At 38.5% G+C, this 18691-nt stretch overlaps 1 protein-coding gene across 1 annotated transcript in view; it reads left to right on the forward strand.

The window, feature by feature from the left end:
- CACHD1 (cache domain containing 1) overlaps window positions 1–18691 on the forward strand; it is a 95025-nt gene that overhangs the window by 60002 nt on the left and 16332 nt on the right. The window contains exons 5-11 of the mRNA XM_075287938.1: window positions 1864–1990; window positions 4051–4195; window positions 6100–6316; window positions 14354–14503; window positions 14710–14943; window positions 16200–16349; window positions 17363–17486. Coding sequence (XP_075144039.1) covers window positions 1864–1990; window positions 4051–4195; window positions 6100–6316; window positions 14354–14503; window positions 14710–14943; window positions 16200–16349; window positions 17363–17486 — 1147 coding nt within the window. The remainder of the gene's footprint in view (window positions 1–1863; window positions 1991–4050; window positions 4196–6099; window positions 6317–14353; window positions 14504–14709; window positions 14944–16199; window positions 16350–17362; window positions 17487–18691) is intronic.

Below are 18691 nucleotides of genomic sequence, written 5' to 3' on the forward strand. Positions count from 1 at the left end.
CCTCCATAGACTATAATGCCCCCTTAGTGCCCTCCATAGAGTATAATGCCCCCTTAGTCCTCTCCACACAGTATAATGCCCCCTTAGTGCCCTCCATACAGTATAATGCCCCCTTAGTGCCCTCCATAGAGTATAATGCCCGCTTAGTGCCCTCCATAGAGTATAATGCCCCCTTAGTGCCCTCCATACAGTATAATGCCCCCTTAGTGCCCTCCATAGAGTATAATGCCCCCTTAGTGCGCTCTACACAGTATAATGCCCCCTTAGTGCCCTCCATAGAGTATAATGCCCCCTTAGTGCGCTCTACACAGTATAATGCCCCCTTAGTGCCCTCCATAGAGTATAATGCCCCCTTATTGCCCTCTAGTGCAGTATTACATGGCAGCCATTCAAATGTATGTGTCCCCCAAGTACTGGCTGATCAGCTGGAGTCCAGTAGAAGGGGTGCGCATAGTACAGAGCACTCTAATAGGGTGTGCGGAGAGGGGTTGTCTCCAGGAGAAGGCATTGGCGTGATATCCTTCATGTTATTTCCTAGGAGACAGGCGGCGTCTGCACTCGGGTCTTGCTGCTTATCTTTGGAAACAAACAGGTAAAAGTCCTTTCCCTCAGCTCAGTCCCAAGTGACAGAAGTTCAGTCCTTTCTTTTCCTGCGGCGTTCATGTCTTACATTATTGCGCAGGAGGCGACTGCGGGTTTCCAGTTGTTATTCAGCGACTCTATAGAATTGGCATTACAGCCGTACACAGAACAGGAAGGGAGGAAGGAAACGTGGAAATGAAAAGTTCTGAAATGTGGGACTGATGTACTGGGAATGCGGCCGCGGCCAGATGGAGGTGCATTATTCTGATTGAAGTCTGAGACAATGCGTGCCGCTAGTCAACAACCGCTCGCTCGCCTGCTGTTTATTTTCACTGTCCATATAGCAGTGTTAGTTCATGGAGGGGAGGGGAGGGGCGGTATGCCATATTTGCCACACTGTGAACATTCCTGGGGATAAAGATACAGGAACAGGCAGAAGGTTACATTGTAACGAACGAGGCCCGAGCTGTCTTCACCTCCATCACCCTATGCAAACAATATGGCCGCCACGAGTCGTAGCAGATTCGGCACTGCAGTAAGGCGTATCACACAAGACCCCTAACCCATCGCCCAGCCTTCCTTCACTCAGAACAGACCCCGTACAATCCCAGTCAGTGAATTACAAGGCTGCTTCATTGTGCTCTGCCCTTAAAGGCTTCTCCCAATGTCCGTGCAGGGGAAACTACAACTCCCAGCATGCTACGTTCTCTTCCATAGGAGTCTCAACAAAAGCACAGCAAGTATGCATGCTGGGAGTTGTAGTTTCACTCCAGCTGGAGCGGCCCCCTTTATGGTCTTTCCCTGCAGAGCTGCACTCCTGCCCCTTCTGGTTGTACTGAGGAACTGCAGCTTCTCGCCTTCATTGTCGGCGGTGGTCCCAGTGGTCAGAGGAGACCCGCACCAGTCATAAAGAGGTGGCATATTCTACCGTAGCTAGGAATATAAACAGTTATATGCCTAGACAGGTCCCTGACGCCTACAAAGTTGGCACACTCCTCTCCTGAAACACTCTGTGCTGCTGTGAATGCCACGATCAGGAAAATCTCTTTAAATGGTTGCAATTGTCAATTTCCAGAAAAGTCTGCTTTGATATCCAGGGTTCTTGAGAAACCTGAATGGCAGCAGATGTCCTATGGGGGTTGTCACCCAGCTTTCCTAGGATCCTGCAGTCACGGGTTTCTTTCATACAGTATCACAGTCCAGTCTTGTCCATTTTTCTAGAATTGTTCCTTTTTTTTCCTACTTACTAATCTTATTTTTTTTCCTCTGCTTGTATTTCAGTTCTTGCCGACAACCTGAAGTCTAACCCCGGTATTAAGTGGCAGTACTTCAGCTCCGAAGAAGGGATTTTTACCGTTTTTCCTGCGCACAAGTTCAGATGCAAAGGGAGTTATGAGCATCGCAGCAGGTGGGTAACCCAAGAGATCCCTCAGTCCTTCTTCCTGGTTATTAGAATACAGCCAGGACAACATATTACTGTACAGGAGGACCCAGGATTAAAGGGGTGTGGAAATGGCATGACTTTATGCTGAGTGAGGGTCTGAGCAGCGGGATGAAGGGGCTGCAACCTCTGCACTGTTCTCCTGCACAGCAGCGCCCCCAGCCACTGTGCAGGGAACTGCAACCACTTGACTAGAGCTTTGTTAGTAGTAGAACAGTGAAGGGGCTGTAGCGCTAATCCAGGGGGGGGTGTACGTTTTATTCCCAGTATCATTGGGGGTCCCAGAGATCAGACCCATAGAAGGCAGAAAATGTCTCTAACACTTCTCAATACACTTTATGTTCCAGTTCTTGACCAGTTATGACTACTAAGAGCTAGTCCTGTTCACTCTTCTGCAGACCTCGTTACAGTGTATCAGGGGTTTCTTTTGCATTGAGCTGTGCAAGTGATGGACAGGACAAGTTTTCAGGTCGAATATTTTCGCAGCCTGAAGCAGAATCATTATAAACTGTGAGGAATTGATATTTCAGATTCGGACGGTCTTGAAGCGAAATCCATGGTCCACATGTGGGGGAAGGGCTCCCCACTGCTCACAGGGGCCTCTCGCTTTGCATACTGTTGGTCTAGTCCACTCCTAGAGGAGTCCTGGGGGTGCGATACATCACCGTCCAGCCGTCCATCTGACAATCTGTTTATGTAACCAAGCATCTGAGATTAGTCTCAAGCACATTCCTCTTCTGCCCCCTACTCCAGTCCCTGTCAAAGCCCCCTCATCACCACCAGGCAGACTGTGCAGCCCAGGCCTGAGTGCAGCCCCAGCAGTTTACACAAAGAGCAACCGAGCCAGAGATCATTAAGGCCCAAAATCTGTCTCCCTCCAAATCTCGGAGCAACGGCGAATTCCCAGCCCTGCTTAACTAAACAGCGCGCATTGTCCAAGAGGCTTAGAGAGCCATCATTGAAACTGTTTGGCAGAAACACTCCAGGCGCGAGGAGCCAAACAGGACTTGATGAAGACATCTCCCGGCTGTTCCTCGGCCGTAAAGACGAAGTTTAAGAACTGACCAGGTTGCATCTTGGGTACTGGTTTCTAGTGTGAAAGGAATCTGATGGCTCTTAATGAGAACTGGCCCCGAATCGGGGGTAACTCAGACCTGCACCCTGTTCTCACAATTCTGCTGTCCTAGACAAATGGCCATCTGGCAAAGTTGCGGTCAGCTAAGATGTTGCATTATTCCATAAATGAGTCTATGCAAACCTATGCATCCTATGCATTACTGTGCAGACATTCAGAAGAACTGCTGACATCATTGCGTACATCTTGTCGTTGTGCACGATGCAATCAGATTGGACAGATCTAAAGCACATTTAATAGATCTAAACAATTCTCAGAGCATCCACTAGCGATGTTCCAGGTTTGGGGTCTGTCCAGATGTCTACAAATGTCTCCTGGTCCTGGTAATGGAGGGTCTGACACCTTCAGTGTTTAGTATGCGACTCTTCATTTATTACAGTTAGATCTGTTTAGGAATGCAGAAACTAAGAGAACAGGTCTTAGGGGGCGCTGCTGAGCTGGAACTCCAAACTGATGCTCGAAGATAGTAATGGTGACCTCTGGGTTCCCCTGCTTCATTCTCGGCTGTTTTTACCCTTCAGTACAGTACAGCATTGCAATCATAAAGAGGTGGCATATTCTAGCCATGAATATGTACAGCATTGCAACGTCTTGCTTTATGTTGTGATAAAAACCGTACTGCCTACACCAAGTATCACCTTCGTTTTTGAGTTCCTCTCCAGCAGCGCCCCGTGCCCCTGTTCTTTCTGCTTCTCCTATTTACCATACCGGTGGCCGATCCGAGGAGAGAATAGCAGATTCCGGGTGAGCACTAAACATCCAAAGGTTCGGTCTTTCTGCGTCCTCCTGAACCGTAAGGCGCCGTCTCCATCTGCCGCGCTCAGATCCGGTGGGTTGTCAGTGTCAGATGTCAATAAAATAATTAAAAAAAAAATGTCCCCTTCTCATTTAGACCCATCTATGTCTCCACGGTGAGGCCACAGTCTAAGCACATCGTCGTCATCGTGGACCACGGGGCATCGATCACAGAGACACAACTGCAGATCGCCAAAGACGCCGCGCAGGTTATCCTGAACTCCATTGATGAGCACGATAAGGTAGGGCCGGAGTATTAACCCTATAATAACCAAAGCTAAACGTCCACCCATATAACCAACGTGATCTTGTGCACGTGGCTTATTTTGTTAGGCTGTGTTTCACTTGTACAGTAGGCGGAATAGATGGCTGCTGTGTCCGTCTCCTAAGAACCATCAACCCTTATGTCCTCCCGACAGGGGAAGTGTCACTGCCATCACATCCATTGGCTGTCAGATAGGTCGCTAACTTTGTGCTAGCCTGTGCTATAGTGTACAGGGACTTGTCCGACAGCTAGTGGCATTGTGAGACAATGCAGAGCCCTGGAACGGGATGACTGCAACACTCCCCCTGCAGTGGACTCATAGGTGTGAGGGTCCTTATTAAACTCACACGACTGAGGTCTATCCTATGGTAACTCCAGGTATATGTTACACAAAGCCTGCCCGGAGTGCCCACCTTATAGGAAATAACCGCAACATCACACAGCCCGCACCTCTATATACTGTATACTGTGCTGTCCTAATACTATGAGGCTCACTGCTCTCCTTATTATATACAGTGAGGAAAGCATTGTATACTGTACTGTTTAGTATATACTGTATACTGTGTCGTACACATTGCTATACTTACAGTGTACATTGTACACAGCAATGCAGTATACAAACTGTGTACAGTATATAGTGTTAGGGTAGCGGAGTGCGTATTATATTATAGGGGCAGCCATGTGTACGGTTCTGTGTATATACTGTAGTGACAGTGTATACAGTACATACTAGGAGTACAGCTATAGGTATTTTCCACACTGTTGCACATAGGGTTCCCTTATAGTATATACTATATACACTGCTAGGACTTGGTGGCGTGTGAATGGCGGTGTGGTGTGTGAATGGCGGCGTAGCCTAAAATAGCTCATTAATCATAACATGTCCAATTAATCGTGATTTTGGTTTAGGTCGTAACCCTGCAGATCTGCGATAAGGTGAGCGATATCTAATAACACTTCTCAGGCGTGCTCTGTACGTATCTGCTCCTCTGGTTATGCGTGCACACGCCGGTGAACTCGTGGCTAGCCACCCACCCGTACAGGGAACATTGACCGGTCACCCTCATTCTTGCCGAGGGTTATCTAGTGGTCCAGGATTGAAACAGGGCCTACCATTAGGATAGAGATTGCTATTGACCACGTCTTTTCTTTTTGTGAAGCACTTCCACACGTTTTGCACTCGTATGGGGTAACCAATGCATCCCAGTGAGCACCGGGAGTGTTACTGCTATGGTGACAGCTCCTGATCCCTATTGGTCTCCACTTCTCCTTTTCTTATGTGCACCGGGTTCCTGGATTAATTGTACACCATCAACAGTCCCTAAAACCCCTTTAAGCTACAGGCCTGCTTTCCATAAACAGCGCCTCTGTTATCCATGTGGCAGCGTCTGGTATTGCAGCTCAGCTTTAGACAAAGACCTCCATTCACTTTTAGTGTTGTGTTTGGGATAGAAACCTGAGAATTCGCACTGCACCACCTACTGGATTCAGGTGCAATTGCTCTTTAGCCCTTAGCAGAAGCCTCCATGTCTTCTGACCTACAGCACCGGCTGTGTGACACAACGTCTGGTTGAGTGTCAGCCGTATGGCGATAGAAAAGACGTTTTACAAATGTTGGGATCGCTGTCAAGTAAAATACCGGCTAAATAAAAAAGCAAGCAAAATGTTTAGAGATAATTCAGACCTTGGCAGCGGAGCAGAGAGCGTGCGGCACATCTGCAATCTCCATACGGCCTAGAAATAATACAGGAATATTCCTCTGGACTTTGGGTGTGAAGAGGAATAACAATGTAGACAAATGTTTTCACAAGGTCAGCTGCGCGGCCGCACGAGCTTTCCATCCTCTTCTGCTGGAATCATGGAATCTTCTGTCTCTTCCAGATTTCTGTCCTGACCGTGGCCGACGTGGTGAGAACCTGCTCCCTGGACCAGTGTTATAAGACCTTCCTGTCCCCGGCCACCAGCGAGACCAAGAGAGAGATGGGCAGCTTCGTAGGAAGCATCAAGGCCTCAGACGGCCCCACCCAGCACGCCCTCGGATTTCAGAAGGCCTTCCAGCTGATAAGGAGCACCAATAACAGCACCAGACTCCAACCAAGTAAGGATGTTTTTTTGGGGAAAAAAATATCTAAGATGTACAACGTAACAGCAAAAAATGATAGAACATGGACAAAAAAAAATAACAAATCTGCAAATAATATAACGTTCAAAAATAACACTATATAAAATATACAAAAATAGCAATGAATATATTCAAAAATAACATCTGTAAATAATCTATTAAAAATAACAATATATTAAATATACAAAAATTGCAGCAATAAATAACCAAAAATTATAAAATATAGAAAAATAGCAATAATATATTCAAAAATAACAAATCTGTAAATATATTAGAAAATAATATATTAAATATACAAAAATAGCAGCAATATATTAAAAAATAAGAAATCTGCAAATAATAAAACTTATTAAAAAAAAAATATAAAAAAAATTACAAAATAGCAGCAGTAAATAGAACATCTAAAAATAACTTTGTAAAATAGGGAAAAAAAAAGCTGCAATAAATAAGTAAATGATCTGATATATTCCAAAATATTAAAGACCTAAATATAAAATAATTCTAAGAAAAAATAAGTAAATATAAAATATATAAAACTAGTTTAAAATAGGCAAATGTAACCATAAATAACCGTACAATATACAAGAATATGTATAAAAATAAAAATCGATGAAGTAAGTAGCTCAGGCGTCTTCTCTCCATCTTGATACTATGTACAGAAATACAGCAATAACAGAATCCTTCCCTCAGACTCCTGTTATCTATAGGTGTTATGAATGTTCTTTTTATTATTACCACTAGTACTATGTGTATTCTGCTACTGGGATTACTATATACTCCTATAAATAGCCCGCACTGTCCTATTACACACGTGGATATTCTACTGCCATATAACAATGCTTCTCGTTAGAGGGAAGACGGCTACAAATCCACATGCTTCTTAAATGTTTGCAGAAGGAAACGTCTTCACACAATGCAGTCTGAGACTCTCTCATCTCGTGCCAGGTCCGGGTTGAGAGGCTCCCGGGCACTGTTTACCCTCCCGGTACGTTGCGACATTAATTGGCAGGATTTGCAGTTTGTAAACTCACTGTCAGTCTCAGCAAACAGAGAGCACAGTCATTACACCGACATATGAAGATTCCCAAGAACATGCGGAAGATTCGCCTGTAAGAGAAGCATGGCGCCAACTTATAGGACACTTGTACATAGGCTAGGATTATGATTATTATTAGTTTTGTAGGAGCAGTATTATAGTAGTTATATTCTTGTACATAGGAGTAGTATTATAGTAGTTATATTCTTGTACATAGGAGTAGTATTATAGTAGTTATATTCTTGTACATAGGAGTAGTATTATAGTAGTTATATTCTTATACATAGGAGCAGTATTATAGTAGTTATATTCTTGTACATAGGAGCAGTATTATAGTAGTTATATTCTTATACATAGGAGGTAGTATTATAGTAGTTATATTCTTGTACATAGGAGTAGTATTATAGTAGTTATATTCTTATACATAGGAGCAGTATTATAGTAGTTATATTCTTGTACATAGGAGTAGTATTATAGTAGTTATATTCTTATACATAGGAGCAGTATTATAGTAGTTATATTCTTGTACATAGGAGTAGTATTATAGTAGTTATATTCTTGTACATAGGAGTAGTATTATAGTAGTTATATTCTTGTACATAGGAGGTAGTATTATAGTAGTTATATTTTTATACATAGGAGCAGTATTATAGTAGTTATATTCTTGTACATAGGAGTAGTATTATAGTAGTTATATTCTTATACATAGGAGCAGTATTATAGTAGTTATATTCTTGTACATAGGAGTAGTATTATAGTAGTTATATTCTTATACATAGGAGCAGTATTATAGTAGTTATATTCTTATACATAGGAGCAGTATTATAGTAGTTATATTCTTGTGCATAGGAGTAGTAGTATAGTAGTTATATTCTTGTACATAGGAGTAGTACTATAGTAGTTATATTCTTGTATATAGGAGTAGTATTATAGTAGTTATATTCTTGTACATAGGAGGTAGTATTATAGTAGTTATATTCTTGTACATAGGAGGTAGTATTATAGTAGTTATATTCTTGTACATAGGAGTAGTATTATAGTAGTTATATTCTTGTACATAGGAGTAGTATTATAGTAGTTATATTCTTGTACATAGGAGCAGTATTATAGTAGTTATATTCTTGTACATAGGAGCAGTATTATAGTAGTTATATTCTTGTACATAGGAGGTAGTATTATAGTAGTTATATTCTTGTACATAGGAGTAGTATTATAGTAGTTATATTCTTGTACATAGGAGCAGTATTATAGTAGTTATATTCTTGTACATAGGAGTAGTATTATAGTAGTTATATTCTTGTACATAGAAGTATTATAGTAGTTATATTCTTGTACATAGAAGTATTATAGTAGTTATATTCTTGTACATAGTAGTATTATAGTAGTTATATTCTTGTACATAGGAGCAGTATTATAGTAGTTATATTCTTGTACATAGGAGCAGTATTATAGTAGTTATATTCCTGTACATAGGAGTAGTATTATAGTAGTTATATTCTTGTACATAGGTAGTATTATAGTAGTTATATTCTTGTACATAGGAGGTAGTATTATAGTAGTTATATTCTTGTACATAGGAGTAGTATTATAGTAGTTATATTCTTGTATATAGGAGTAGTATTATAGTAGTTATATTCTTGTACATAGGAGGTAGTATTATAGTAGTTATATTCTTGTATATAGGAGTAGTATTATAGTAGATATATCCTTGTACATAGGAGGTAGTATTATAGTAGTTATATTCTTGTACATAGGAGGTAGTATTATAGTAGTTATATTCTTATACATAGGAGCAGTATTATAGTAGTTATATTCTTGTACATAGGAGTAGTATTATAGTAGTTATATTCTTATACATAGGAGCAGTATTATAGTAGTTATATTCTTGTACATAGGAGTAGTATTATAGTAGTTATATTCTTGTACATAGGAGTAGTATTATAGTAGTTATATTCTTGTACATAGGAGGTAGTATTATAGTAGTTATATTTTTATACATAGGAGTAGTATTATAGTAGTTATATTCTTGTACATAGGAGGTAGTATTATAGTAGTTATATTCTTGTATATAGGAGGTAGTATTATAGTAGTTATATTCTTGTACATAGGAGGTAGTATTATAGTAGTTATATTCTTGTACATAGGAGTAGTATTATAGTAGTTATATTCTTGTACATAGGAGTAGTATTATAGTAGTTATATTCTTGTACATAGGAGCAGTATTATAGTAGTTATATTCTTGTACATAGGAGCAGTATTATAGTAGTTATATTCTTGTACATAGGAGGTAGTATTATAGTAGTTATATTCTTGTACATAGGAGTAGTATTATAGTAGTTATATTCTTATACATAGGAGCAGTATTATAGTAGTTATATTCTTGCACATAGGAGTAGTATTATAGTAGTTATATTCTTGTACATAGGAGTAGTATTATAGTAGTTATATTCTTGTACATAGAAGCATTATAGTAGTTATATTCTTGTACATAGGAGCAGTATTATAGTAGTTATATTCTTGTACATAGGAGCAGTATTATAGTAGTTATATTCCTGTACATAGGAGTAGTATTATAGTAGTTATATTCTTGTACATAGGTAGTATTATAGTAGTTATATTCTTGTACATAGGAGTAGTATTATAGTAGTTATATTCCTGTACATAGGAGTAGTATTATAGTAGTTATATTCTTGTACATAGGTAGTATTATAGTAGTTATATTCTTGTACATAGGAGGTAGTATTATAGTAGTTATATTCTTGTACATAGGAGTAGTATTATAGTAGTTATATTCTTGTATATAGGAGTAGTATTATAGTAGTTATATTCTTGTACATAGGAGGTAGTATTATAGTAGTTATATTCTTGTATATAGGAGTAGTATTATAGTAGATATATCCTTGTACATAGGAGGTAGTATTATAGTAGTTATATTCTTGTACATAGGAGGTAGTATTATAGTAGTTATATTCTTGTACATAGGAGCAGTATTATAGTAGTTATATTCTTGTACATAGGAGTAGTATTATAGTAGTTATATTCTTGTACATAGGAGGTAGTATTATAGTAGTTATATTCTTGTACATAGGAGGTAGTATTATAGTAGTTATATTCTTGTACATAGGAGCAGTATTATAGTAGTTATATTCTTGTATATAGGAGTAGTATTATAGTAGTTATATTCTTGTACATAGGAGGTAGTATTATAGTAGTTATATTCTTGTATATAGGAGTAGTATTATAGTAGTTATATTCTTGTACATAGGAGTAGTATTATAGTAGTTATATTCTTGTACATAGGAGGTAGTATTATAGTAGTTATATTCTTGTACATAGGAGGTAGTATTATAGTAGTTATATTCTTGTACATAGGAGCAGTATTATAGTAGTTATATTCTTGTACATAGGAGGTAGTATTATAGTAGTTATATTCTTGTACATAGGAGCAGTATTATAGTAGTTATATTCTTGTACATAGGAGGTAGTATTATAGTAGTTATATTCTTGTACATAGGAGGTAGTATTATAGTAGTTATATTCTTGTACATAGGAGCAGTATTATAGTAGTTATATTCTTGTATATAGGAGTAGTATTATAGTAGTTATATTCTTGTACATAGGAGGTAGTATTATAGTAGTTATATTCTTGTATATAGGAGTAGTATTATAGTAGTTATATTCTTGTACATAGGAGTAGTATTATAGTAGTTATATTCTTGTACATAGGAGGTAGTATTATAGTAGTTATATTCTTGTATATAGGAGTAGTATTATAGTAGTTATATTCTTGTACATAGGAGGTAGTATTATAGTAGTTATATTCTTGTACATAGGAGTAGTATTATAGTAGATATATCCTTGTACATAGGAGGTAGTATTATAGTAGTTATATTCTTGTACATAGGAGGTAGTATTATAGTAGTTATATTCTTGTACATAGGAGCAGTATTATAGTAGTTATATTCTTGTACATAGGAGTAGTATTATAGTAGTTATATTCTTGTACATAGGAGCAGTATTATAGTAGTTATATTCTTGTACATAGGAGCAGTATTATAGTAGTTATATTCTTGTACATAGGAGCAGTATTATAGTAGTTATATTCCTGTACATAGGAGTAGTATTATAGTAGTTATATTCTTGTACATAGGTAGTATTATAGTAGTTATATTCTTGTACATAGGAGTAGTATTATAGTAGTTATATTCCTGTACATAGGAGTAGTATTATAGTAGTTATATTCTTGTACATAGGTAGTATTATAGTAGTTATATTCTTGTACATAGGAGGTAGTATTATAGTAGTTATATTCTTGTACATAGGAGTAGTATTATAGTAGTTATATTCTTGTATATAGGAGTAGTATTATAGTAGTTATATTCTTGTACATAGGAGGTAGTATTATAGTAGTTATATTCTTGTATATAGGAGTAGTATTATAGTAGATATATCCTTGTACATAGGAGGTAGTATTATAGTAGTTATATTCTTGTACATAGGAGGTAGTATTATAGTAGTTATATTCTTGTACATAGGAGCAGTATTATAGTAGTTATATTCTTGTACATAGGAGTAGTATTATAGTAGTTATATTCTTGTACATAGGAGGTAGTATTATAGTAGTTATATTCTTGTACATAGGAGGTAGTATTATAGTAGTTATATTCTTGTACATAGGAGGTAGTATTATAGTAGTTATATTCTTGTACATAGGAGCAGTATTATAGTAGTTATATTCTTGTATATAGGAGTAGTATTATAGTAGTTATATTCTTGTACATAGGAGGTAGTATTATAGTAGTTATATTCTTGTATATAGGAGTAGTATTATAGTAGATATATCCTTGTACATAGGAGGTAGTATTATAGTAGTTATATTCTTGTACATAGGAGGTAGTATTATAGTAGTTATATTCTTGTACATAGGAGCAGTATTATAGTAGTTATATTCTTGTACATAGGAGCAGTATTATAGTAGTTATATTCTTGTACATAGGAGGTAGTATTATAGTAGTTATATTCTTGTACATAGGAGTAGTATTATAGTAGTTATATTCTTGTACATAGGAGTAGTATTATAGTAGTTATATTCTTGTACATAGGAGTAGTATTATAGTAGTTATATTCTTGTACATAGGAGGTAGTATTATAGTAGTTATATTCTTGTACATAGGAGTAGTATTATAGTAGTTATATTCTTGTATATAGGAGTAGTATTATAGTAGTTATATTCTTGTACATAGGAGGTAGTATTATAGTAGTTATATTCTTGTACATAGGAGGTAGTATTATAGTAGTTATATTCTTGTATATAGGAGTAGTATTATAGTAGTTATATTCTTGTATATAGGAGTAGTATTATAGTAGTTATATTCTTGTACATAGGAGGTAGTATTATAGTAGTTATATTCTTGTATATAGGAGTAGTATTATAGTAGTTATATTCTTGTACATAGGGGGCAGTATTATAGTAGTTATATTCTTGTACATAGGAGTAGTATTATAGTAGTTATATTCTTGTACATAGGGGGCAGTATTATAGTAGTTATTTTCCTTTTCTTTTGTAAGCCAGAACAGGTCTGAGGTATTTTCTATTTCTAATACCCCCCCTCCGTTTTGCAGGCTTGTCATATTGGTTGTCATTCAGCTTTTTACAGATTTTCTGGTAATTCCATTATTTTATGTGTCGCCACTATTGTAGACATTGAGGTTAAACACTCCACAGTCACTAATAAATGTCAGCCATTGTCTGGTGTATGGATACCACGACTACAGATCTCACTGGGGTGACGTTACCCCTAAACTAGTCCCCGATGCATGAACTCGAGACCGCTTGTAATAATGAAGCAGACGTATTAATAGAGACATATTATATATTTGTGGCCTGAGTCCCTCCCCTATGGGGTTTATAATAAAACAATGTACGTGTTGCAGGCCGTGTAGAGACACAGACAGACATTGCCTGGACTGTTTGCAGGCTGCCTATAAAATCGATATTGTGTGAAGCCCGGCTGTGATACCGATCAGCGGCGTCCTTGTATATCCTCATCGGGTGTGGTTATTGGCCTAATTTTTTGCATATGTATGTATAGTGTGTATATGTATTATTTATGGTTTTGGAGCTCTTGTTGCACCCTCTCATGTTACCAATAAGAGCGGATGTTTTAGGCCGGACTCCTATTGTTCTTTGGGGGAGAATCTGTTTTCCCAGCATCCTGCATTTTGGCTTTATCTTGGCAAATCCTCCACGCGTTGGGATCCGGCCAACATGATTTTTTTTTTCCCATTTTGATCCCCTATTACTTAAGGAAGGAAAATATCCATTTGGCAGAGGTTCGCGGCGATATTCTTACCTTCGTTTATTTGGTGGGTGTCTGGGCCAATGTGTTATAGAGATATATATTCCTAAAATGACATTTACTTAAAGGGGATGTTTTGCCAGGAAACAATCTATTTGTGAACCAAACCTTGTTATAAAATATACCTAATTAGATTATATATGATATCTGTGTGAATGTATGTGTGTGTGTATTATATATATATAATTTTAATTCTGACTACTAACCCTAATAATAATCTGAGGGTTTTTCTTTTTTTTTTTGCAATCACCTCAGGATTACAATGGAAAATAACACTTCTATAGATAACACTACTGACCATTATTACATCACTCCTGACAATAGATGATGTTATGGCTTATCTCCTCCCCCCTCCCTGCACAGGGAACGCTCTCACATAGACCTCAATGAGTCAGCTCCAAATTATTACTGCCTATGGCCATGACTGTGCTGTAAAGCAGATCATTAAATGCTGTTAACAGAGCAGCGGAAAAGCTCAGGTAAGATGGCCGCCCCCATAATCAGGGACAGAAAATAGAATTAAGAAAGCTACAGTAAGAAAGTGTTAATCACTAATTTTAGGCTTCTTGAATTGTATTGGATGACATTGTGAGACTTGTCCTTCTCTCTCTTCCCCAGACACGGACATGGTGATCATCTATCTGTCTTCTGGAATCACCTCCAAGGATTCCTCCGAGGAGGATAAGAAGTCCACCCTGCGAATCATAAATGAAGAGAACAGTCAGCTGAATAATTCCGTCATGATCCTGACGTACGCCATTATGAACGGTGAGACCGATCCGCCATATTGTAATAGGGGTAGCCGAGGTTACATAAATTGCATAGCAGAAGCCTAAAAATGGTGTCAAATTTTTTACCTTTTCATCATTTTTTACTTCCGCGTTTCACGGTCTTGGATAATTCTATAGACTATAGAAAATCTGCTAGATTACCGTCCAGGATCTGACGTTTTTTCTTGACATGCTTGTTATTAGAGGGGGTCACCGGTCTGAAGGAGTTGGCGTTCCTCCGTGACCTAGCAGAACAGAATTCGGCAAAGTACGGTTTTTCTGATAAGAATGGACTTCCCGTCACCAAGGGGAGCATGATGGTCCTAAATCAGCTCAGCAACCTGGAGACGACGGTGGGAAGATTTTATACCAACCTTCCAAACCGCATGATCGACGAGGCCGTGTTCAGCCTTCCGTACTCGGACGAGATGGGTGACGGTAAGTCTACATAACTGGGGGATTTTTTTTTTTTTCCTATTCTGACTTTTCTGTCTTTAAGTGGCGTGGAAGCAGTGTGAGTAGTCATTGTCTGTAACATCTGTCTTATTTCTTGCATATTATAAAAGGACCATTTCTCAGCTTTCTGAGGGCAGCCTGCAGTGTAAAGAATGGTGCTGACTGGCAACTGCTGACCTGTTCTGGTGCCCTGTAGTATAGGGGAGGGCAGGAACTGGGGCATGGCGGTCTCTCCGGGAGAATTGCTGGATCTTCCAAGAGTCTAGAGAACATCTCCCCCTTTTCTCTGAGTTTCCTGGTATTACAGGGACCACTGACCTGTGTATCCAGCACAGATTAGAACTCCAGGACAGATGGCTCTCACCTTCACTGATACATTGTAACAAACTGGTGTTGTGTCCAAGGCAAGTCTTCAGCCTCTGAATGACAGTAAGCAGAAATAACGAAAAATGTTGCCAAACATTACAATGATTGTAACCCCTGTAAGGTTTCTTTGGACTACATGGCAACATTTGTTGTGCAACAAAAAAAAATCATACAATTGTTTCCGTGCATCTCTCTGATGTCTCATTGCAACATAGCAAGATGATAACTACAAGTCACATTTGTCTTTTCTACCATAGACTTCAGTAGAAGTTGCATGCCACATATCTACGACTTGATTGATTTTTCTAACATTGCAATAAGTCACACAACGGTGTTCAGGCTAAGGTTACACTGCGCCCTGTATCGCACGGCATAAGATTGCACGACTAAAATACTTGTGTGACTTACGGGTTTAGAGCTGTAAAAACAATCACGTTGCAGACGTTTTTGTATGCGAGTTGCAGTCCTGTACGACTTCCATTAAAGTCTATTATGGAAAAAAATAAAAGTTGCCACCAAATTACTCACATTTTGCAATTCCACTTCATAGAGGTGCCTGGAAATTATTTTCACACAAGATGTCTTAAGCTTGGGCTGCACGGCGACAAAAAGTCACTGCACAAAAATTTTGGTGCATCTTGATGATGATGCATTTCAACATGTGACCTCATGTGACTGCAACGTGACCGTCGCAGAACATCCAAACCTGTAGGATTTTGGTCACTAGTCACCTGTGTCTTACTTACCCGGTATTATGCAGCAGTAAAAAGGTCGCGCACAAGTTGCACAAGTGTCGTCACCATTAATTTTACTATCGTTTGTGTAAATTTTCCCTCCTGTTCCCTTTAACCCCTTCCCTCCCTGTGTTTTAGGTCTGATTATGACCGTCAGCAAGCCGTGTTATTTTGGGAACCTTCTCCTGGGAATCGTGGGTGTAGACGTTAACCTGGCTTACATCCTGGAGGACGTTACCTACTACCAGGACTCTCTGGCCTCGTACACGTTCCTCATAGATAACAAAGGTATCTTTGTAGTGCGGCGGGCAGGATGTGCAAAGGCAGGGCATACCATTGCAGTGTTGTAACCCTTTGCGAGGCTCCGTGTTGTGCTCATTCCAGGGCTTACGTCTGCCTGTAACAATAAACAGCGACCTGCAGAGAATGGCAGGCTATCCTGAAGTAGCCTCGCAACTGCACATTTTTGGCCACGAAACAGATAAATATGAAGTGTCTCCGAAAAGAAAAAAAAAAAGAAATGATCGGAGATCAAATAGCAGTTGGACCAACCTGTAAGATAAACAAGTTGGTGACGGCGGTGCCAAGGAGCTTGGCACATTAAATGGGATTTTACAACCTTGGCTGAGAGTACAGTCAGTCAGCGCTGGGAGCGGCGCGGGAACATGTGGTTATTTTACGCACTCAAATCTAAGACCACTTTTACAGCTGTCAGGCCCTGGCGTTTTTGTTAAAGGGATCGTTTGCAGCAACAGGTCGACTTACAAGTAAAAAATAAAAAATGCTCCATTAGGCTTCATCACACATAGCTGTTCAGTTTCCCTGCAGTGCCACCTCTGGTGGAATGGCAGTATTACATTGTTCCTATTGAAATATTAAGGATGTTTGTGCAGTGCATGGATGTGGCGGGTCCTCCAGGGTGGGAGACGCTCTTTATAGCTGCTCTCCACTCTGGGGAGGGTCCTAAATGAGGCAACTCTGTTATTAACCCCCGAATTTCCTACATATTTGAGAATAGGTTGTGTAACAGATGAAGATTACCTACATGTGAATGTCTATTATATATATTATTATATTATGTATTTATTTTACAAATAACCTTAATATTTGTTCAAACATAGACCATAAATATGATGATTCGAAGTCTGTTTGTATTTTACCGCATTGGGCGCCCCCTGTTGGGTGTTAGAAAAGTTCATACACTGAAGCTACCACATGAGTTGGATCCTCTAATACTTGAACGTCATGATAAATCCTCTTACCGTGCCATAATCCCCACTCCTCTAATTCATTCCCACAAGGTTACACACTGATGCACCCCTCGCTGACCCGACCGTACCTGCTGGTGGAGCCTCCGCTGCACACCGATATTATACATTATGAGAACATCCCCAAGTTTTCATTGGTTCGGCAGAATATTCTCAGGTAAGGTTCACATTTGCGTCACACAAGGCCCAGTGTTTGCAGGTTGTCAGTGAGGTCTCAGACCTGCACATTGTGTTGCTATATAGAGGGGTCTGTAAGTCCACAATATATCGCACTGGAATGTCATATGGCAGAAATGTGACAAAGGCAAATATGACAGATATATTCCATTACTACTCTGCAAATATAAAACTGGAACAATTTCACATGTCCCTGAAAATGCTTTGATGGCCAAGGGTGAGAAATTCTCCATATGTCCAAGTCATGTAGAGACTGAACGCGAGACGATAAAAGCTCCAGTCCACAGGCTCAACAGAATGTTTAACTAAAACTCTTTATCTGTATGGATCACAGAAATCACATTGTTACTGCATATATCTAACGCTGTGAGGGTAAATGCAGCCATAGGTGATATCAACGCCAGAGCATGGACTATACATATACTGTACTATAATACTACTCCTATGTACAAGAATATAACTACTATAATACTACTCCTATGTACAAGAATATAACTACTATAATACTGCTCCTATGTACAAGAATATAACTACTATAATACTACTCCTATGTACAAGAATATAACTACTATAATACTACTCCTATGTACAAGAATATAACTACTATAATACTACTCCTATGTACAAGAATATAACTACTATAATACTACTCCTATGTACAAGAATATAACTACTATAATACTGCTCCTATGTACAAGAATATAACTACTATAATACTGCTCCTATGTACAAGAATATAACTACTATAATACTGCTCCTATGTACAAGAATATAACTACTATAATACTACTCCTATGTACAGGAATATAACTACTATAATACTGCTCCTATGTACAAGAATATAACTACTATAATACTACCTCCTATGTACAAGAATATAACTACTATAATACTACTCCTATGTACAGGAATATAACTACTATAATACTGCTCCTATGTACAAGAATATAACTACTATAATACTACCTCCTATGTACAAGAATATAACTACTATAATACTACTCCTATGTACAAGAATATAACTACTATAATACTACCTCCTATGTACAAGAATATAACTACTATAATACTACTCCTATGTACAAGAATATAGCTACTATAATACTACTCCTATGTACAAGAATATAACTACTATAATACTACCTCCTATGTACAAGAATATAACTACTATAATACTACTCATAT

Source organism: Leptodactylus fuscus, chromosome 9 (genome assembly GCF_031893055.1).
Source record: "Leptodactylus fuscus isolate aLepFus1 chromosome 9, aLepFus1.hap2, whole genome shotgun sequence".
In the NCBI taxonomy this organism is placed as follows: domain Eukaryota; kingdom Metazoa; phylum Chordata; class Amphibia; order Anura; family Leptodactylidae; genus Leptodactylus; species Leptodactylus fuscus.